Source organism: Cyanistes caeruleus, chromosome 8 (genome assembly GCF_971803275.1).
Source record: "Cyanistes caeruleus chromosome 8, bCyaCae1.hap1.1, whole genome shotgun sequence".
NCBI classification, from domain to species: domain Eukaryota; kingdom Metazoa; phylum Chordata; class Aves; order Passeriformes; family Paridae; genus Cyanistes; species Cyanistes caeruleus.
Window position 1 is genome coordinate 22,619,661 of NC_141708.1, and position 22,959 is coordinate 22,642,619.

At 37.8% G+C, this 22,959-nt stretch overlaps 1 protein-coding gene and 1 long non-coding RNA gene across 13 annotated transcripts in view; one reads left to right on the plus strand and one right to left on the minus strand.

Annotated features, from left to right (window-relative positions):
• Positions 1 to 22,213, minus strand: LOC111931046 (uncharacterized). Its single transcript, XR_015289872.1, has 2 exons — positions 19,889 to 22,213; positions 1 to 2,479 (listed from the first exon to the last, which is right to left on the minus strand). It is a non-coding gene; the product is annotated as an uncharacterized LOC111931046 (long non-coding RNA).
• The window catches only part of LOC147651923 (uncharacterized), a 16,575-nt gene continuing 13,214 nt past the window's right edge, over positions 19,599 to 22,959 (plus strand). For 5 of the 12 annotated variants that reach the window (XR_015289863.1, XR_015289862.1, XM_086899895.1 and 2 more), the window contains exons 1-2: positions 19,599 to 22,587; positions 22,790 to 22,874. Coding sequence is in view for 3 of the 12 variants with exons in the window: in XM_086899895.1 (XP_086756021.1) it covers positions 22,452 to 22,587; positions 22,790 to 22,874 (221 nt within the window). In the remaining 9 variants the exon portion in view is untranslated. The remainder of the gene's footprint in view (positions 22,588 to 22,789; positions 22,875 to 22,959) is intronic. The other 7 variants (XR_015289871.1, XR_015289865.1, XR_015289864.1 and 4 more) reach the window with 5 other exon arrangements.

Here is a 22,959-nt window from a genome sequence, read left to right on the forward strand (position 1 = left end):
TGATCTTAAGAATGACATTTATTTCTTTTAAATGAATGATAATGACACAAGACTGCTCTCTTCTTTGGAGCTGCATTTTCAACTCCTGAAGTCCTGCCCTGAGACTCCTTGGTGTCCATTTGCAGATCCATTTTCTACCCTTGAACTATGTATTCTTATCAAAATGTTAATTCTTCCAAGCTTTGCAAAAAACACCCCAGTACACTGTGTATTTTATATGCCAAATTATTCCACTTTAATGGAAAAAGAACAGAAATGTTAAGGAATTCGTGTGTATCTGAGTTGTGCACATCAATCTTCTAAGGCGGCACATAACAAAGGTCAGAAATAGCCTAGCGCTGTGTTTTGTGTAGCTCATCATTCTATGAGAAAATGTGCCCAAGTTCCTCCTAAAACATTGTTTTCAAGCATGGTTACTACTGAATATATTTCTAAATGACAAGGTTTATTTGTCTGTATTTTGATATGTTTAGGGGAAACTCGGGCTGACAGTTAGAGGAGGCAGGAAGAGGGAACCACAACAAGTTCCACCCAAACACAAAATGTCATCTCTTCCCTCGCTAAGATACAGAAGCATCCTGATGAAAAAAGAGCAGACATTTAAAAGTTTCTGACATGTGTCACAGATGCAGCCATTGAGCCACTGTTCCTGATGTAGCTCGAAATGACAGCATCCAAGCCATTGGAACTGGCTGCAGGACATTCAAAGTTTGGTGTGTGTCGCATTTAATCCTTGTCATAGCACATCTCGAGAATAAAAAAGACAAATGGACACAGGCAGTAGTAATAGTTCAAAAAACTTAAAATAAAGCTTCCCAGTCTAATTGATATTATCAAGCTGTGCTAACATTTACCAGCCACCAAGTAGACAGACAGGAGGTCAGCACCCTTTTTTCTGCAATTTTCCCCCAAGTCAGAAGGATAAGTCTTTCAAGCTTTCTCTAAGGGTGACCCAAATACATGAACTGTTTATTCAGAAATAGCACTGACTTGCCAAAGATACTCCTTAATAATCAAAACATATAAAGGCAAAAAGGCTTCAGCCTCCGATGAAACAACTTGTCATGCATGACCCATGTTATTTATTCACACTAGCTTAGGATCAAGCCAATGTTGGTGATTATTGTACCAAGGAGCCAATAATTTATTGATTATACCACCTCTGGATATTTTACATCCTTGTAAAGTTGGGGTGCAGACAGCATAAAATAACTTTCTTTTGGAGTTATCGTGTTGGCATCCTCTTTCAAATAGCGTGTCTTTTAATGCTGGCCAAAACCAGTGTACATAAAATTGATTGTCTGCAGTGGCTCAGGGTCTGCAGCACAGATCACTTGAATCAAGAGCTTCACATCTAGGTTTCCAGAGAATTTATAGTCAGCAGCCCCATTAGCTTGTCATTGATTGCAGTGGATGAGTGCCTGCTCCTCATCTGACTTCCAGTTTAACATAGGGGATACTTTTTCATTTAGCAGCCTGGGAGGTGAATAGAGAAGATTCAATTTAAGCATTTTCCAAATACAATCAGCCTCTGATAATGTGAATCCCCTGGCAAGCTGAAGTTGAAAAAAACCAAAAATCTTTTGTATTAAAAAGTCAGTGGTACCTACGGGCTATTGGACTGGTTTCTACTTAAATCTTTTGGCTACCTAGGCATGGTGATAAATCAAGCAGGGTTTTAACAGTCGTTCCTTCTGTATGTTAAGATAGACTCAAAACATCCATGATGTTACAGTAGTGGAAGATTCAATGAAGGAATGTGTTTAATATACACATTTTCTGTACAGTTTTATTAGAGTATTGAAAAAGATATTTGTTACCATCCATTTAGCCCTCACGTTGTTGGGAAGGAATGTTGTATTGTTTGGCTGTCTGAAGTTCAAAAATCTTTTTTAAACAGTGTTTTTACTTTTTATCTTTAGCTGCAGAGCTGAAACACTTGAAAACACTTAAAACATGTATTGGTACAGTTGTAATTAGGTCAGAAATACAAAAAAATAGATCCTTTTTTGCTCTACTCTGAAACACAGGTTTGGAAGAAATCAAGTTAGTGTGCAGAATTCTGACTGTGTCAAGGCTCTCCCTTTGAAAATCCTGATGTTCAAATGTGGCTGGCTTGGTTGCCCATGGAAGAAGAAGATGCTCACAAATGAACATCTGCATTTCACATGATTTCTTGGCTATGTTCATGAAGTATTCATCCAGTGAAGCCCTTCCTGTGTGTCTGATCGGAGGATGGTGAAGTCCACAGTACAGTGAGAAAGTTGCAGCAGGAACTGGTGCTGCTGAGAGGCAGCGAAGGCTGCTGGCTTTGCCCACAGAGACTCTGTGTTGGGCTGAGAGTTCCTCACAGTGCTACCAGTGAAGGGAAACAGGCTGGATGGAAAGTTTGCCCTTTCTGCATGCAACAGGTAAGTTGGAGCTTCTACGGTACACGGACTCAGCCCTAAAATTCTCATGCAAGCTCTGTAGTTGAGACCTGTAGGGATAGCAGTACAGGAAAAATCCGTATCATTTTTAATGGTACCTCACAGAGGAAATAATCCTTGTCTAACTAACAGTGGAAATGTAAATCAATACTCTGACAGGTCAAGTTGCATCTTGAGAGGCAAACCACATCCTTTTGTTTCCATTTACAGTGGCACAAGGTGGTTCCATTGCTGGCAGAGCATGCCACCTGAAATTGTTTTTGCTGAGACTATGGACCCTTTCTGTGTTGTGAAGATTTATGCACAAAAGACTTGGAGTGGAAGAGTGTGTAAGCTGAGATGGTAGATTCTTTGCTCTTTTTGGGGACACTATAAAGTCCTCTCAAGATGTGGCCATACATCTACCTCCTGCAACAAAAGCTTTTGCATGTACAATGTTCCTTCACAAACAGTGAAATAAATTATAAAGGATCAGAAAATTAATAAGAAGAAAGGTATAGAGGGAAAAAGGCATGGGCAATGCCTCATTCTTTTACAGTAATGACAGAGATGAAGAGTATTAAAGGACCTAGAGGATAGAAAAAAAAAATTTAAAACTGTTTTTATAATATATAAATGGCTACACTTAGAAATCTTCATAAATCATGTATGGGTTCAATGATCTTTGGAAGTGTTTTCCACAGGGTAGAGTTAAGATTGTGGCAAAAAAACTATTCCTGGGTTTCTTTCTTCACTGTGCATCATCTACCTGCTGAAGACAGGACATAGCTATCCTTGTTCTCTCTCATACATGAGCTATCATCTCAAAGAAACAAGAGTCAAGTGCAGAAGAAAGACTCCATTCAAATTTCTGTGTTGGATTCCATCCCTTTATTTTTGTGTCATTGCAGAACATGTTTGCATACTCGTCAGCAATATAAGTTTATCATTTCTCTCTGCAAATGAAACTCAGTTTTCTGACAGAGAGTTTCAGAGGATTTATGTAAGCTAGAGATTTCCCATTTGCCTTAATGGGAGTTACCCCACACTGTACAATAGATTAGTGGCACAGCGAAGGAAGATAAGTCAAAAGACCCCTAGAGTGCAATGTTGATTTTAAATATTTCCCTTCTGCTGTAATAACTTCCATAGCAACCTTTGCATTATGAAATGCCTGACTGAGCTAATTTCCTGCACTGTAAAATAAAGCCATAATTATCATTATTAAGTGTAATTAACTGTACATATGATCACCACAAAGAATAGAAAAAGACAAAGATAGCATGAAAACACTCTAATATCATAATTACTGGTCCATTTGTATTGTCCTTGTTAAATATGCATCCACTAAATAATTTGATTTTATGTCTTGAGCTGTGTTGCACTCTGCTTATCCTATGCTGATTATAAAGGCTTAATCTTTTCTAGGAATCTTTTTTATCATCAGTGCGTGGGAATGAATGAAAATGAACAAACCTTTATAGTTTTTTTGGGCCACTCCATAATGTCCACCATTTCCTAGACAAGTGTTTTCTAGTTAAATTTTTTTACTTTATTTTTTGACTTTATGTATTTAATCTGCAGGATCAAGACTTCTGGTGGTAAATATAGTTCAACAGAGATTCAGTTGGAAAATAGTCTTTGCTAGGGAAGAGGAAGGAAAACAATCTTGTGCTGTGCAGCAATAAGTCCTGACACTGTTGAACAGATTCTGTGGGTTATTGGAGCAGCCTCAGCTGCAGTCACTAATTTTAATTTTTTGAGAACTTGGTACCACCTCTGGTTTTTTGACTGGTGAAAAGAAATAGAGTTACAAAGTTCTTGTGACCTTCAAGATGTCAGCCTTAGGAAAAAAACTTTCATATTTACATCTTATATATTAGGATGGGCCAAAGCTTGAAAGACATCCAAAAATCAGATTAAATGGTCTGGATCTTTTCTTCTTTTGGGAATTAAGCTTTCTTTGGCTGCTTTTTTTTTTTTTTTTTTTTTTTTTTTTTAAATAATCTAAATTCAATGAGAGTTTTTAGGAAATGAGTTATTTAATGAAAAAAATACTTCAGGATTTGGCACTTTTGTAGGAATGGCACAGACTTAATGTGAAAGAGGTTGCAACCAGTGACAGAGGTTGCAAAACCTCACCATAGTCTGTTTATGTAAAAGAATTAATTTGTCTGTGAAGTGAAACTACTGTAGTGATTTCTGAGATCTGCCTCTTGTTCTGATCAGGTGCCATTTTCTGTCCTGCAGCAATATTATAGCAGCATCACTTGTAGTATTTTCTGCTTAGGTCAGAATATAACCAATTCCCAAAAATAAAATTTTCAGTTTCCCTGAAGATCTAGTAGTGATACAGCTGAGGTTTTGGGTGCTTTTTTATTAGTATTATTTATTTCTATAACAGACAGTCACTCTGGTAAGGGAAAGGAGCAGCTAGAGAAAGGTTTCAATGAGGAGCATCTGGAGGGGCACTAGTGGAGAATTTGCCAATGGATGGGTAGCAACTTACTGTGGTGATGGACTTTTTCCTGTACTCACTCACAGAGGCTGGTTACCTTTTTTAATATAATAAAGGATGAAATAGTTAAATACATCACAGTTTTGCCAATAATAGGTGTTGGTGTATAAGTCTAACTGGCAGTCAGACTGCCCAGGTTATTGATTTTACTGTCTAATGGCTGAAAGAGATCTTATCTTGATTAATTAGAAGTCAAAACCAAATGCATCTTGCTTCTGTTAGCTCTCCTGGCATTTGTTTTCTTTTTTTTCCTCCCTCGCCAGTGTTGTTGTACATGTACCTTTAAAACGTTTTAAACTAAAAAGCTATCAAGGTCAGCAGTATACAAGCCCTAGGAACTTTATTTCAGCTGTCAAGGCGTCCTTAAAGCATGCACTGCTTTTGGTGCTGGAAGGTACCCTTTTAAAGCATAAGGCTATTCATTTAACCTCAACAAATTAAAATCCAGTAGGCTATTATTCTTAGGGCCCTTGAAGTAACTTATCACCTCATTATGTTATTGGGCAGAAATGCTGACATGCTGAGTATTCCTTTATATATTTACTGATGGTTTTACAGGAAAACATATTTTTCTCTTTTGGAGTATTTAGTGTTCTGCAAACATGCTTAATGTGCTTAATGTGAATAAGCATTACAAAGACCACTGCAACATGGGAACATAAAAAAGTAGGTGGTTTTCTATCAGCCACTCCGAATTATGATCAGTAAGATGATAGGAAAAAAAAAGATAGATGGTAGGGGAAAAAAAAATCTACGGTTAGTCAGCAATCAGAAAACCTGCAGATTTTTAATATATTGTATTAATAATCACTTTCTGGTGGTTTACATGCTCCCAGAATGCCAAGTACTAAGGAAAAAAAGGAATCTTGCTGCATTTATAAACAATTTACATTTCCCAGAGTTTACTTCCAGCAAATGAGTAAAGTTGTTTGATTTAACTTGTTTTGTGTTTTATATGATCATAGTCTAGAAACAAAATTACCTTACAAAGTATACAAAAATATAATGTATTTCATGTTTCTGAATTAAAGTGAAATTGCCATGTTTACATATCAAAACTTTACCAGACATTCTGTTGTCACTGTTGGTCTGATTCTGAAAATTGCACAAGAATCACAAAATCATAAAATTATTTGAGTTAGAAGGGACCTTAAAGTGCACTCAATTCCCTGTCAATGTCACTGACAAAGATATTGAGCAGCACCAATCCCAATACCCTTAAGGAATGCCATAATTGGTCACGTCAACATCACTTCAACAAGTTGACCACAACTTTTTGATTGTAAACATCCAACCAATTCCTTATCCACCAAGAGTTCCATCCATCCAATCCATGTCTCTCTAAACACGGATGTTGTGCAGGATAGTGTCAAATGTGCACAAATCCAGGTAGATGATGTCTTTGGCTCTTCCCTTATACACCAACCTGCAACCCCACTGCAGAAGACCATCAACATTGTCAGGCACATTTTTTGTCCTTGGTACAGCCCTACGGGCTGTCACCAGTCACATCCCTATTTCCTGTGTACAGGAAATAGTTTCCAGCAGGATCTGCTCCATGATCTTGGCAGGAAAGACTGACTAGCCTGTAGTTCCCTTGGTCTTGTTTTCTCAAAATATTGGGACACATTTTGTATCTATTTGAAATTTTGGGAATCCCATAAATGTGGTAGCTTTCTGTTCAAAAGTGTGTAATGTGTTACAGAAAAACCACAAAACACTGACTCAAATATTGCTGCATCATTTACAGAGCAGATGGTTTACATATCGTCCTTCCCTCCATAACATTTTAGCATACAGTTAATCTGTTTATCAGGTCTCAATTCTCTGCTTTAGGTTTTGTTGTCATGAAAGTGTCTAAAGAAAGATGACCTACAGCACTACACAATTTATAGGTGTGGAGTGGTTTAAGTAACCAATTTGTAAAGCTTCAGACTCAATTTATCTGCTGCTTTTCCCATGGAATTTACCTAGAAAAAGTGAAAAATGCACAAGACTCTTAAGTACAACCCCCACTTTGCTTGTCTACTTGGTGTTCACACATAAAAAAGCCCTACCAGGAGCCTGTTCAGTCCAAGAAACAGACTGCAAGTGTTTTCTGAAATAAGGACATAAAAGGACAGAATGTAAATCAAGGCAGCCCTGTGGTCATTTTAATTTGCTCTCTTACCATTTTTCCAGGTCCATGCTTACTTCTTATTGTGCTGTTGCATGAAATGAGAAGCTAACACAGCAATTGCACTGTCCTTGGCCATTTTTGACTGCTGAAATATAGACCTCAGTTTTATTTAGTTAAAATTCACAGCACAGTTTCAGTAAACTTAGTGTTGCTGATAGCGGTCAGATTGGATGCATTGGATAGCAGGTTTAGGTAGTGGTAAGATTAGCAGACTTAGAGTTTCACCTAGGCAGAGGTATAATTCAGTATTTGGGTTTTATTTGGAGACCACCTGTGTGGGGAGGCCTGCTAGCATGAGCTGTAATGCTGAGCCTTGTTGTGAAAAAGCTAAATTGAGTCCACTCTGTATCATTTCTATGCAGTGTATATATGGTGTATACATGGTTGTTTCCAGTCACCAGAGATGTCGACTCCTTGCCCTCTTACCAGCCAACACATCCATTTTGAATTCCTCAACAAAGAGCTGAACCAGAGGGCAAATCAATAGATACTGAGGAGTGCATACCAAGGCTGGTATTGTGATCATCCTAACTTTTACTGCTCTGGCCTCTCTATGAATAAGACCAAAATCTGGAACAAAATTGTCACAGCGTAGGTTTTCTAGAGTCTAATCTTGCAAAAAACTCCAAACTAACCCAGACATGCTTAAGTTCCTTATGATTGAAAATAAAATATTAAAAAAAAATAATAATTTGTATTTATATATATAAAAAATTGGAAAATGGAAAAGAGGAACTGATTGGGGGTTATGTAGTGCAGAAGTGTTTACACCAGCTCACATTATGCCAGAATGGCAGCAGGTTCCTGAACAGGTGAGCATCCAGGGCACCAGGATGCTTTAACATCTGTGCTCTGATGGAGGTGACAGCGTCAAAGAACCAGGTCCTTTCCTTTCCTCTGGCATTTCCCCTCATTTCCAAGATGTCTTTCCCCTCACAGCAGTACTCCTTATTTCCTTTTTCCAAAGGAGTATTTTTTTTCTGGGCAATGTCACCCTTCATTTGTGGAATAAAGGGAAATAAAAGCTGTAAATTATTGATTCTGTGGAAGTTTACATGAGGGAAATGCAGTCTTTCTTCTAAGCCTTGGAATGGCTGTCAGAGTCCTGCCTCAGCTGCTAAGAAGGGCCCAGCTAATGCAGTCAGGTTTGCTCCATCTGCCACGGCTTTGAGTGACAGCTATGGCCCAGTGCACATCCACTGAAAACTAGCATCAGGGAATGACATACAGTTTGATAACATAAGATGCTTAGGTTTTTTGGCTCAAGTGAGATGTTCAGAGCTAATAGCCCTGTGAGCAGAGTTTCAGCTGTGATCTGTACCTTGAGATATTGGTTGTGTCTGGCTCAGGAAAAAGGGGAAAGAATGAAAGCTTATTTCTAGAAAGGTTTCCGATGAGCAGCATTTGTCATTGAAGGGGAAGATGGGTATAATTAGCTTGTCAGTCTAGTTTGGGCTGAGCTGGCTTTCTGTGGTAAGAAAGATGGACTAACTGCCAGAAGAGCTGACAGGCAGTCGATAATGCAGCAATTAATGTCATAAATAATTCTGGAACCAATTATATCAAAATGGACTCCAAGCTTTAAAAAGGAACAGAATTCCCTTATTCTTCCTGCTAACAGCAAGAAGCAGCTTTCATTTTTCTCTATAATTACTTTTCATTGTATATAGCAATAAAGTAGGGCTTTTCTGTCCATATTTAAAACTTGTCTTTCTTGCCTTCCCCCGCCTCCTAAACACTCTTTACCCCATAGGACAAGGTTGTTATAGCAGATCTACACTGAGGTGAATGTATAATCTTTTCACATGGCTGTTACATGATAATTTCTGCTGCACCTAAATGACTAAGAGCCAAGTTTTCTCAAATGTCATGGGCAATGACAGCAGAAAGTACCAAACAATGGCATTTGGAAATAAAGACATTTGTGAAATAAATTGATTTGTCTTATTATTTTAAAGGTTGCTCTGACTTGCTTACACTGAACTTATTGATTTTTTTTTTCCGTTCTCTCTGTACAGTTACAGCTATGGAATCTGAGCCAAGCTATTCCCTTTATGCTGCAAACACAATTCAGAACAGCCCTGCAAGTTAATGGGCATTCCCTTACAAAAGACACCAAGTTACAAACACTCTCTAGAGTGATATTCTCCTTAGCTGTTTCTCCATGTGCTGTAATACAGATGTGGATAGCACAAAGCCCCCACAGTACTGCCTTTGCTAATGGTCTTTCTGTAGTCTCGTCCTCTCTTTTTTTTAAAAAATGGACTATAGAAGTAGTAAATTACTGTAGCATTCGTTCACAGCTTTGTTCAGAGCCTGACAAATGTTTCCAACTTTTCAACTATGGTGGCATTTACTCCTGGGAGGTTGGGGAAAACAGTTCATGAAGTTCCCACTGTTTTAAAACCAGAAACATCTGTTGGTGTCACATGCAGTTTGTTGGCTGGGTCCAGGAATAAAGAAATCCTGCAGCTGATCAGCTCTCTCCTTAGCAGTAGGTGTCAGTATGGTGAGTGGTAATTACAACAGAGAGTTTTAGAGGACACACGATAATTAGGACAGCTAACAAAAACATAAACACTGACATTTACCATACTTAAAACCAGAAATGTTGTCTGCTTTGTCTGTACATTGTTTCAGACCATGACAATAGAGCCATAATTAGTTCAATCATGTTTTTAAGGAACAAAGACATTCCGATTTTGGATATACAGCTCCGTGTTTTAGCAGGAGGAATGGCAGGAAGAGGGGGAGTGATCCGTGGTGTGCAAAGCCCAAGTGTGCAGCGGTGCAAAGCTAGGAGAGCTGGGTTCCCTTCCAAGCCCTGCTGCAGGGATGGTGCTGAGTGACTGCCAGGGAATCATCGTGTCTGTCATCGCGGCTCCCCAGGCCAGAGGGACAGAGGACGTTCACCCTCCAAAGGTGGTGTCCATATTAACGCATTTTTAAGGTCTTTTTAAGCACTTGGAGATTGTCTTTAAGGAAGGGTGATGGAAATTCAGTACTATTGAGGGAAGAGACCATCTGTTTCACATCTCATTAAGAACTATATCCTGTTTCTGCTCTGCAGCCCAGCAAGGCCTGAAAACAAGGAGCTGTTTAAACAATACTTCCTCAGTTAAACTACAGTGTATATAAATTGAACTCAGTTTTGCTCCAAATGACCCACTTTTTCTGCTCACAGAAGTTCTTCAAAAGGTAAGATTTTGACAGAATCTTTGCAGGTCAAGTCTGTAGCCATTCAACAATCTTGCTATCATAATTTTCTCTCCTATGCCTCTGCATTTCTATGGAAAGTACTTCACTGCCCTCACGCCTCAGATCATTCAGTGCACCACTTCTCTTCAATAGAGAGGAAGTGTCAATGTTTTCCTTGTATTCATAAGAATAATTTCAAGCATAAAGGTAAAATCAGTTAAATTTAGTCTGGAACAAGTGCCCTAGCAATCATTATTTGGTCTGCAGAACTCTTATTGACCTCCATTCTGGGAAAAATCAGTTCCCTGCGTAAGTGGACTTTAGAAAACAGAAAAGAGATTTAACATAAATGTCAAATTAAATGAGCTTAATTTACTCAATGTCATCTGCAATGCCACCGCAAAAATTTAGGTTTTCTATTCCAACTGCCAATATGATTGATGATACTAAAGGAAACTTATGGCAAAGTGAGCTACTAGTCTGCTTGAAACAAGTAACAGATTTTCAGTTCATCAAGAAAGTGAGTTGTTAAGAAATAATATTACCTAAGATGTCTTGTATCACCACTTGGACTTCTAACAAAAACACAGGAGTAGTTATTTTATTCCTAAATGGCTTTAAATAATCCATTTTATTAGGTATATTTTAATGATTACTAAAGAAAGAAATGAAAATCCTATGAGCTATTTTGTAGTCCTGAAAGGCAAATGCAGCGTAAACTAATGGCACTACTTACTTAGATATTGTTGCTCCTTTATCCTCTAAATGCCTGAAAATAGCTTTCTGTAGAGGTGAAGTGCAGAATCCAATGACTTTAGCACCTTGGTTTAGCTCATGATGGGAGATATTATCTAATTTTATCCTCTGTGTGTTAGGGTATTATGTGTTTCCATCTGTTGCTTGAAGTTGCACATTAAAATTCCAAGCTCTTCTGGCTATTTACTACTGAGAACATTGAAAGTGTACCCGTTATAACTTAGTGAATTTGGGATGATTATATACAGTAATGACCAGGTTTTCATCAAGAACTAGTGTAAGCATCCTTTTGCATTAAGCTTGGGATATTCAAAGCACAGTGTTGTAAGTCTGAATCACAAACATAGGAGCGGTCATAGTGGAGTAATGCAAGGCAGAGAAAGGGGAAGGTGGGGAAGCAGCAAGAATTCAGCTTCAATAAGTAGATGAAAGAATTTCACAGACACCAGTATAATTGATGATTTTTTCACTTACTTTTTTTTAACACTGGCTGACTGATTTACATAAGCACATAAATTTGTAAACATACTCCTCCTCTTTCCTTTAGGTCTAACAAGCGACCATTCATTTTGGAGTTGGGTTTCCTCTGTCTTTGCCCTAACGCTCTCTTTTGCTGTATCACTCTTTCCATTTCTCAGACCTAGCTTGTCAGTAGGGCCCAGCATGTCCAAACAGTGACAGATTTTTCTGAAGCTGTTATCTACCATGTAGCTAATTAAGAAGCTGGGCTGATGGTGGGCAGAAGAGGAAAGGGAAGGGTTGGTAGGGAGGATAGATGAAAAAAAAGTCTTACTAGTTCAGAATATCTAGATCTTTGACTGTGCATATCATGGACATCGAGGGTTTGAAATCCTGGCCTTCATAAGGTGGTTAGCTTGGAACTGAGGAACTGATATTACTCTCTTGGGAGCATGAGCTTTGAGGGCAGTGACTTTTCATGTGACTTCATACAGCAGTTTTTCTGAAGGGATTTTTCTGAATGGCTTTAATATAAACAGTAAATAATATAGTATGAGTGCACAAGATATGAGTTTCTCCCTTGCATTTCTGTTATTGAGAGGAGTGGTTTGTCTTCTATGGTGTCTCCAGCAGCCAGACTAACATTCATTTTGTTTTAAAGCATCTATCATACTTTATGCTTTGGTAGATAGTTGTGCTTAAAAACGTTTTGGTTCCTGGTACATATTTACTTTTCTCTATCTTTCTAGATCAGTTCTGGAAATTGCAGGAAGGTGACCAAGGGAAAAGACAGAAACACAAAGGAAAGACAGAACACAAAGAAGGTTGATTGAGAGCATGGTAGCTCCTTATAATAGTAAAGCCTAATATATACCATAATGTGAGCAGGGAAATGAATCTTTCTTTGGCTGAAAAGAGGAGGTAAATAAATCTTGCTGAAGAAAAAGAAAGAAAAATTTGAGGTATGTGAGTATAGTGCTGTCCACTGCAGCACATTGGGACTGTCATCTACCGAAGTACCAGACTTTAAATCTGTGCATTTAAGATAGTCTTACCATGTGATTGTGTCCTCACCAAAATTCTGCTCTTGGGCTTAATATTCCATTTAATTATTAAAATAATATTGCTTTGATTTTCTTGCTTTTTGAAGGAAAGCTTCAAATTCAGCCAATCCTGTGCCCCACCACAAGATTGCTTCTCATGTTGCTACAGAAGCCATACATTTTTATTTTGTTTTAAAAGATGAGTAACTCACCACTATTTGAATTTGTGGAATCAGGAGGCCTACATTTCTCTGTTTTAGTAATAGCATCAGCTTGAAAGAAAGATGAAAAATATGTGGTCTTGGGGAAATTTTACATTTGCTTATGGAAGAGGAATCTGTTACTCTTAGGTAAGAAAGAAGTGGAAGAAAATAATTAGGGTGCCCTGAGAACCCTATTGAGTTTTTCTACTTCAGAGTGGAGGGCAGAGTGTTAAGTTACTATCCAGAGTATTTAAACATTTTCCTTTCAGGGGCTTTTGTAGGATTAATGCAGATATCAAGTGAAAAAATTAAATTTCACCCATATTTCTCTAGAAGTGCCTTTTTTTTTCTTGGCAGACCCCACATGAGTTTAATTGTTCTGATTTAGTTTAACAGGATTAAGTTTTTTTCTCCTTCTGCTGATGGGGTTCAATTTCCTTCCTTTGGTCAATGTGTCAAACACCAAACCACCTCCCTCTCCTTCTACCCTTCCCAGTAACCATGTTGAAATACATAAGACAATAAGAGAATACACTGTATAATCAAGAATAAAAAATTATTATCATCTACCACAGTAAATCATAGCCAAACAACACAGTTATAATAGAAATACCTTTCCTATGTCTGATCCACTAACACTTACTTAGTCAGATAACAAATAACTTGTTCTTGGAGAGAGTGCCCTGGGTTTGATTTATCTCTGAGTGTAAGTAAATATGAAAAGGCTGCCAAACCTGCCTATATAAATCTCAGCTATCTCAAAATGTCATGTATGGGGGAAGTGAAAAATTAAGAAGGTGTTTCTGTCTTAATAGGGTATGGAGGCAAAAGGTTCTGCTTTTAATTCTTCTTAGGGATGACGTTTCTCTGGTTGATACCTGGGAAGAATTAAAGAGAAGCTGGAAAAAAATACATACATGTATTGTGCCAAATAACTGCTCTTTTTTTTGCTGATGTAAATCTGGAGGAGAGCCACTAAAGAGTCTGGAATTAGTCTGGCTTTGTCCCAGTGTAGCTGACAGCAAACTGAGAGCCCTTCAAATTAATAATATTAAATCTCAGCGTTGTTAAGATTTTTCATTTTGGCTATAGCGGCCATTGTTTGTTTGAACAAAAAGAGGAAAAAGAAATCATCTGAAGATACTTATATACTGCTGCACAAGTGAGAATAGAAAGAAGACTAGGCCAATGTGAAAATCAAGGGTAAGAAAACAGTTTCTGTAACCATTGTTTGCATATGTTTATTCTTGTCTGACAACACCACACCACACTTAGGGGTCCATTTACACAGGAAAAAAAGAGGTGGTATGCAGGGCTGGATTATTAACTCAAGTATTAGGTAGTATAATCCAGGCATAAATCCTGCCAGTTTGTGAATTTTCACCCATGGGCTTTATATTTTTCTCACTTAATATTGTGGTCATTGGAGTTACTCCTGACTAGTACCAAGGTGGTTAACCTCAGAGTCAGGCCCTCTGCATGCTGTGTGGGTTTGTGAACCAGATGCTCCGTGTGACAAAGTGTGTCAATTAGCCTGGAGTACTTGTTGAGCCTCAGTCCATCTGGGATTCAAAGGTAGTTTGTTACCTCCGAGGTGGGGGGTTTTAGATGAATGTGTCATCCTACTCAAATTCATTAGATGAAAAGTGAGTATCATCTTACATTACATAAGTTCAGCTGGAATGTATACAATATCAGTAGTATGGGAGAAGAAAACATGTGTTGAATACATCTAGTGTGTCTTGGGGCTCTGAAGGTCACTCCACTGAAGTAATATATAGTGCTGGTGCTAGTGGCTCAAGGTCAAGTCAGCTTGCTTTTCATAATGCATAAACCTCAAGCTCGCTCAGACACCAATCATCTGACCTAAACCTTGGAACAAATATTTTACTAAGTAAATCAGTGAGCATGCTGGCATTTCTATTAACCTTCAATGCACTGGTGACAGAAAATGAATAATGATAAATAATAACTCAAGCCTGTAAATCATGCTCAGCATCAGAGGGAAAAAAAAAAAAAAAAGGTCTGGTGTACTACCATCTGCTAGGCTGGCTGAGCCTGTAGGGAGAAACCCACAACAAAGGCAAATGTGCTTTATGTGCTTTCTCCCTCCCACAGCAGTTCCCTGGGTTTGAAATTTGGGGGTGGGATGGAGTGAGTTTTACAGAGACTGGTGAGAGAAACAGTTGAAAGTGAAAAGCTGAATGTACAAAAACTGCAGGGAGTCTGAGTAAGAGGAGCTCTGTTACTCAAGGTGGTAGTGTTGTTTGGTAAGCTTTGAAGTGGATGAACTCTTTTCTTTCCATACTCTCCCACTGACTGACCACTGGCAGCTCTCTGATGGTAGGCAAAAGATAACAGACTTCCAGCAACTCACCAATGCTGAGGACATGCTTGGTTTATTTCCCTAGTGCTCTTTCATTTAATTTTGTTGTTTTCCTTTCAGTTTTGCTACTGATTAGGGTCACCATAGCCACACTACGGCCTTAGGGAAATTAAGCTCATAAATTGTGAAGAAAAGACACGTATATATCTTCCACCCTATGATACTTCCGCATATATATCTTCTATATCTTCCACCCTACGATACTTTCACATGTTTCAGCTTCATTCAGAAGTGCTCTGATTCTCATACCCTTTAGATTTTTTTAAGGTCTAATTTTAGACAATTAGCATTAATTTGCTATTGAGTTTGTTGGAAGAAAGGTTCTTCTTACCTATGTTGTTTAAAACATTTCTTTCACACAATCTTTTTCTTTTCCCTTTCTGACATTTTTTGGATAAAGAAATAAGTGCTGATGGATCAGTGGATTGAAGTACATCTTGTGTTGAGCTCACCTCCCTAGCTAGGAATGCATTTGTAATGGATTGTCAGGTTGGGGACCCTGGACATATTTGTGACCCCGCTACAAGAAGGGAAGACAGCATGCATCACATAAGGTTGCTGCTTCCAAAAATCACAGTGGACTCACATCAAGAACCCTTGTCCTTTCACAAAAGGGTGTGCTGTGACACTGGAATAGGAAGGAATATAGGGAGTGGAAGCACAGCCTAATGTTTGCTTTCTGTGGGATCACAGCAGGAGGTGTGCTCAGCACCTGGTACGGAGTGATAGGAAGAATATAACACGCAGTAGTGGCCGTGTTTGTTGTGGAATCACAAAAAAATGGGTCAAACAAATCTAAGCCAGATATGTGAGGAAGGATGAAGTGAGAGGATAAAGAGAGTTAGGGGCTTGAGTTCATACCTGTAATTAATTTTTTGTCAGAAATGAGTGTGAAGCAGAGTTTGAACTTTTCAAAGAGTAAAAGCATTCTTTTTTTTCAGTCTGGAAAGCAGGCAAGGGCTAGTCATGATGTTAAGATTCATATCAGAGTTCAGATTTGCAACAGACCATTGTCAGAAACATACTATCTGCCTGATTTTTTTTTTGTGTTCTTTTTGACCACCTCTCTCTTTTGACCAAAATAAAAATAAAAGTATTGCCCGCCATCTGAACTCATGTTACTTCCAATGATTTTGTTTAAATTATATTCTTAACTCGATAAAGTGATAACATAATTTACAATGCAGTAACCATCTGACATCATAAAAAATATCTCAATCAGGATACTTAATCCCTTACTTGAGTCTCAGGACTGGTATCCTATGGAATAGAAGGGAAAGTATGGAAACCCCAGTGTTTCTGTCGCTGCCAAAGTACCATTTATTTAAAGCCAATTTGGAAAGGGCCCTTAACATAAGAAAATTAAGTGAAAAGGATTTCTATAAACCTCATGCCAAACTTCACGCAAGTAGAATGAGTAATAGTAAATTTCTAAACTTTGGCATCTTTGTTTAATTAAGGGTCTACTTTTTGAAAAATGTCAGAACCTCAGAAAAAGAAATTATATTATTCCACTAAAATGGCTGTGTGGACAGTACTTCCAAGAGAAAATGTATTATCCTGAGAAATTATGTAGAGGTAGCTGCTGCATTAATATACATGCATTTCACAGATAACTTTAGGAAAAATTAGCCTTATCCCAAAGGGACCATCACTAAACATAATTTATTCTGTCCTTTGCTATATCCTGACTTGCCCTTGAGGAGACATTTCCCATTAAGCAAAAGTGAGCTTAGCTCATATATGTTAGGTGTCTGGTGTTGACTATTCCCAGTAAAAGTCAACAAATTAATTTTAAAGTCTCAGTGTTGATTGGTAATCTGAACTTTTGCATCCCTATCCTTATATCTTTCTGAATAGTATAAAAATAATTTAACCAAAACTGAATAAATGCAAAAAAAGGTAAGAAAGATGGTTGTGAAAAAGAATGTATAGTACTTTCATTATACTTAATTTAGCTGAGGCTGTTCAATTGTTTGGTGACTTTTTAATTTATTTTATTTTGTGGCTGAAAATAATAATTCAATTAATACACCATTGCTATAAAAATATTTATATTTTTCTTAATAGTAATGTTTAAAAGGCACAGAGTTTTTTTTGCTTGCTGGTTAATTTGAAGCGATGAAAAGAAATTAAGAGAAATCATCTGGTTTTTACAACTTAAGAAACTCAAACACAAAGAGTTCAAGTGGTCTATCCCAAAGGTTTCACAGCAAATGAACACACAACCAGAGCCACAAATTTTTCTTTATATTAGCTGCAAACTGTAATGAAAAAAAATGAAGATATGGTAAAAGGGGAATTCCAGTTTTATCTGGGAAATACATAGCCTGATATCTGTGGCCCAGTTGTTAGTCTTATGCAATTACACACACACCCCTCAATGAAAAAAACCTCCATATATATCCAAGTTGAAATAATCATGAACAAATGAACACTCTGACCCTCTTTTTAAACTTTTGAGGAAATTGCCCCAACAATCTATAGCCAGAGAAAGAGAGAAAACTCCTTAGTAATTAGTATTTAGTAACTATTTTATAACGAGAATGTATCAATTTTGAAGTGATTGTCTTCAGTTAAAATCTGATGTATTTTTAGCAATTCATATTTCTGTTGAAAGGAAGGACAGTATGCTGAGTAGAGCTTGGGGCATGGTGATTACTCAGCCACCTTTATTAAAAACTACTTAAAATTCTATTTAACTGTAAGCACACACATAGCAGGGCTGGAGTCAGAGGCCAGAGCACACGTGGGGAAGATTGTGTGCACAAAAATGACACCACAGAAGTAGTTGGTAGTGGATCTATCTAAACTTATGTGCTCCTCTTCACACTATTGGGAACCTAGGTTCACAGCTGAGCTTTGGTAATCGGAGAAACAAATACTGGTGCTTTAAAACTAGTCATCCATTTTTCTAATCAATTTGATCCCATGTGTTTACATGTGGATAATAAGAAAGTTCTAATTGAGGGCACAGCAACTTTTCATAAAAATCATGTTATGTATGGAAAACCTGCTAAATAATTAACTATTTTCATCTCTGTTAGCAGACCTTTTTGCCACTTCTGACTTCATAGAATGACCCCAAACATTTTGCTGTAAATACTTTTTAAATTGGGAGAGGACTTAAAGGACATTTTCAGAAAAATTTAAACTCCTAATTATAAGGGACCAGCAGATGTTCTTCATCTAGTTTCACCTTTCCAAAAAGATATTTTCTGAAAAGAATGTATATGTTAAGACAATGCTATATAAAGAAGCTTATTTTTCTTTTCCCACAAATTCCCCTCTCTCTCCAAATTTGGTTTTATAACTATAGCCACAATTATTTTTTTAACATGGATCTTCAAACCCCCATTATAAGTTTCTTTGTGCATCAAACTGTTCAAAATACAATATACTTACAAGGAAGACAAATTAATTTCATAACTGAAACATGTTACAGCTGGTTGAGAGTCTATTTACCTGATGATTTTGATATTGACAAAAGGCCTTTCTTGGTGCATGACATCTGTGTGTCTCTCTAAAAAATTCGGTAGTATTGATGTTTGGGTAATAGATGTTCATAGTATCTGCCTCTGTACCTCAAAAAAAGGATATTTTTTTATGTTTGACTGGGTTTAATATAAGGACAGAAATGGAAGTAATTGTCTTGTGAGGTTGTGTCTACCTAGCTTACAGGTTTGAAAATTCCCAGGGTATTAATATACATTTTATCTTCTAGAATGGTTATGCACACTCTGAACTCTCAAAATAATATATCAAATACCCAAGGCTCAACAGGCCCTGATCTGCATGAATACTAGCTGGAATTTTCTAAAAGCACTTTCATTAAAATTAAACAGTGACTTCTTTTACATTGATGGGTCTATGACTGATGGCTCTGAAATTCATGTCACAAATAAATGAATGGCCCTTCAACTATTTCACATGTACTTACAGACAGGCAAATGTGATATATTGCATCCACAGACATCTCAATGAACATAATCATGATATCACAATATATCATGTTACACTTGTATATGTTCAGGTCACATAATTTACCATCAGCAGTGTGAGGTTTAACAGGGTTGAATTATATGGATGCTGCATAGAACACTTTGGATGCATTATGCTGATGCTTTGGACTTTAAAATGTTAATATTGCAAATGAAAGGTACACTTTGTGTATCATAAATCTGAGTGTCTATTCTTTCTGTGTACTCAATAAATACACTTCTCATCAACTTTTAATTATGCTGTTTGCATTATTCTGTCCTGAAGAGGATAACTCTCTGTAAATCATCCTCTTCTAATGTACACTGCAGCATAAGTTTAGTTAATTAAACCATATATTTTATTAGTACTTGCACTTCCATCTTGTAAAACTGCTAGGAAAAAAAATAGAGAGAGGTTTTTATTTATTACAGCTGAGTTTAAGATGATATTACAAAAGTTTAGCAGGGTTAGATGTGCATATTGCTTTTGCCTGTAGCTTACTCACAAATACCCAGCCTCAGAAACTTTCTGTGTACCTATTGCTATGAAAGTGGGAAGCTTCTTGAACATGTTGATGTATGTTGATGTTCCCACAGAACCACTTTAGTGTATTTAATGACTGGCATAATCAGAACTGAATCAAGTATGTGCTTGTCCATTTGTGCAGAATTTGTTATGTTAAATCACATATTTAAGAGTGAGTTTCTCTCACTCTGTAATGTAAGTGGAATTAGGAGATTTTTTTTACACTTCTTACCTTAAAGTTTCCTCTTTTTTATTGATCCCAGTTTTTCAAAGCAGAGTTTTCATCAGCAAAGCCATTTTGTGGTTCAGTGTAGGTGGACAGTCAACCCAAGGGATGCCATGACACATGAAAAACATTAATAAGAGACTGTGTGACAAATAGCACGAGAAGCATAAACACTTGCCATGTCATCTATAACTCTCTGAGGATTAAAGCCATCTTTGGGTAGAGTCCCATGTACTTTCTGTTTGGGTGAAATAAGTAAATAACTTAATTTGAACTTTGAGGTACAAGTGCCCAGAGAAAGAATTTGATTTTGAGACAGTTTCTGATTGACATAAAGACGCTTTCATACTGAGAAAGATGATTCTGAGCTAAAATCCTTGAATGACTCAGTCTTTAACGCCCTGGCTTGAATGCCCAAATAAATTTTTTTTCAGAAGGACTCTTCTGCAGAATGATTTGAAATTAAATATATGTTCAAGATTCTTTTCATTAAAGCCAAGTAAATTTGCTTTACCTATAGTAAAGAGTCTAGAGCGATATAGTGTGCTTAGTTGGAAATGCAACACTGCTGAATAAGAGGGGATGTTGCATTTTACTCTGTAGATGTTATTTTCCAGATTTCAGAAGAGTATTTGGGAAAAAGTCTCAATAAAATGGCAACTTCTTAACATTAAATTATAATAGTTTCAGTCAGAAGAAAAAATAAATAAAATGTAAAAAGACTGCTCAGAGACCAGCAAGGCCAAGGGCATAGCATTAAGAAAGTTGTTAGTGTGGTATAGAAATCAAATTACTAGGATTGAGGTTATGGACTATTTTCCTCACTCCACACGTTAAGCTGTCCTTCGACATGATTTCAGGTTCACTGGTTGCATACAAAATGGGAGATAGAAGTTAAAATGTAATCCTTTTCTTACAAGTAAGAAGGAAAGGACTAAGCAATTTTCAGACCTATGTCATGAGGTGATCAAGTGTGAGTAATTACTTAAAATATGTTCATTTTGAGTGCTCATGCCCTGCAGATTGAGGGAGCAGAGGTGTTTCTTTTGTATAAATATAAAACCAGAGTCTTGTTAATCAAGTCCTTTTTAGCAGAAATAACTATTTCTTCACTCACACATGATGTAATTAATACTCCTAATTTATTTGCATATGAATTTGATAAGGACTTTAGTATTAAGATTTTCATCTATGTTTCTTGACTACTGTCTGTGTTGAAATGTAGGACGGTTTCAATTAAGAACTAAGCCAAATGAAAAAGGCTCCTTTTCCACTCAAATTTACAGAACCATGTCCCTTAAAAAAGAAAAAAAAAAGCAACATCTGCAAAAGAAGTGGGACTTGAGGAGGCTTACTCCTTGATATTGCTTCATAGTTGATACTGTCTTTTTAGGACAGAGTTTTTGGTGAGTTTTCTTCTCCCTGTTTTACTTTCATACACTATTATTATTAAAAGAGGCTAGATACATATATGTATATATAGGGTATACTGTGTGTATATATATATATATATATATATATATATATATATATATAGGGTATACTGTGACAGGGAACACTTCTCGTTTTTTTCTCTTTTGACAAAATTGCATCAACACCTTTTGTTACCAGGTAAGTCACAGCCTGACCCTGCTGGTTAAAAACACAGAGACATTAGCACACAATTCCACACTTGTTTGAATTTTTGCACAAAAATGCATATTTTTACTTCATATGGTGTCATGAACACATGAGGACACAGAAGGAGAAGGACAAGTATAGTTTTTAGCCAGCAAAAGCACTTAGAAAGTTGGTGAGTTTTAGGGAGGCTTTTAAATATATATAAGGAATTGCAACGCCCTAGGAATATGGGCAGGATTGGTTTAGTTGAAACAGTATAGGAAGGACTCTTTGTTAAGAACAAGGAAAGCTTCTTTCTCTCTCTGCTACTGCTGAGGCAATTAAGAACCCTGTATATTTTTATGCCCCCCAGAGCAACAGTGTTTTATTGATAGAATGGACTCCTGTGTAACCCCAGCAGCCCCTGTGGCGTGGCTGACATCAGCCTGGCCTGCAGCTCGGAATCGGCAGGGCTGGCTTTAAACCCAAACAGCAGCGCTGCAACTTGCTGCAGACTGTGACATTTACTCACGTTGTTATCGCCAGCCAGAGAGGGGCATGGCAGGGAGGATCTGCTCTTTCTGTGGCTCTGTGTGCCGGGCCCCAGGGGCAGCCTCTGCCTCTGTGAAGGATGCCAGCTGGCCGGGGCTGTGTGGGGAAGTTCTCCCGGCCCAGAGCACCTCCAGCCCCGGTTCCGTGTGTAGGACCGGCGCCATGGGGCCGCTGACCCCCAAGGGGAGGTGGCGGGCTGAAGTAAGCTGGGATTTGGAGACAAACCTCTGCAGAGCAGCCCCATTTCGTCTCTCTCGTCAATATTTATCAGTTCTGTTCCATCTTCAGGGGTCTTTCCAACATGTTTTAAATATATTTTCCTTCTACAGACCGCAGTTACTTGAAATGCTTCAAGAAAAGTGATCTCTTTCATGAAGTGACTGAGATGACTTGAAGTGCCAGAGTTTTGCTCAGAGTGATGACAGCCAGCGAGGCCTGCTGGGACAGCGCTCGGGCCGCGGAGCGGGCTCCGCACTCACCGCCTGCAGGGAGCACAAAGGCTCAGGGTTACCACTTAAACACCGGCATTTTCTCTCCATCGTTCCTACACACACGTATGAGTACATTCATTATTGGTATCAGCACGACGGGGATTTGGGGAGCTGGGGAAAGTGAGACTGAGGAGTTAAATCCTAATGGGGATTTCAGGGCCTCAGCTGGAAAATCTCCACAAGCTTGGAGCAATCAAATGCAGCTGAGGCCAATTTAAAACAAAACAAAACAACATCAACAAAAATCTATCTGTTCTCATGGCAGGGGGATTTGCAGAGCTGTTGCTGAACAATAGGTCTCAGGATATAAAAGACATGCTCGGAAGTTACCCCTTTTTAAGCACGTTAAGGTATGTGGTGGGTAGGGTGTCTGTATGTGCAAGCATGTGTGAGCAAAAGACGGGTGTTTGTTTGAGTAAGAAACCCAAAAATAAA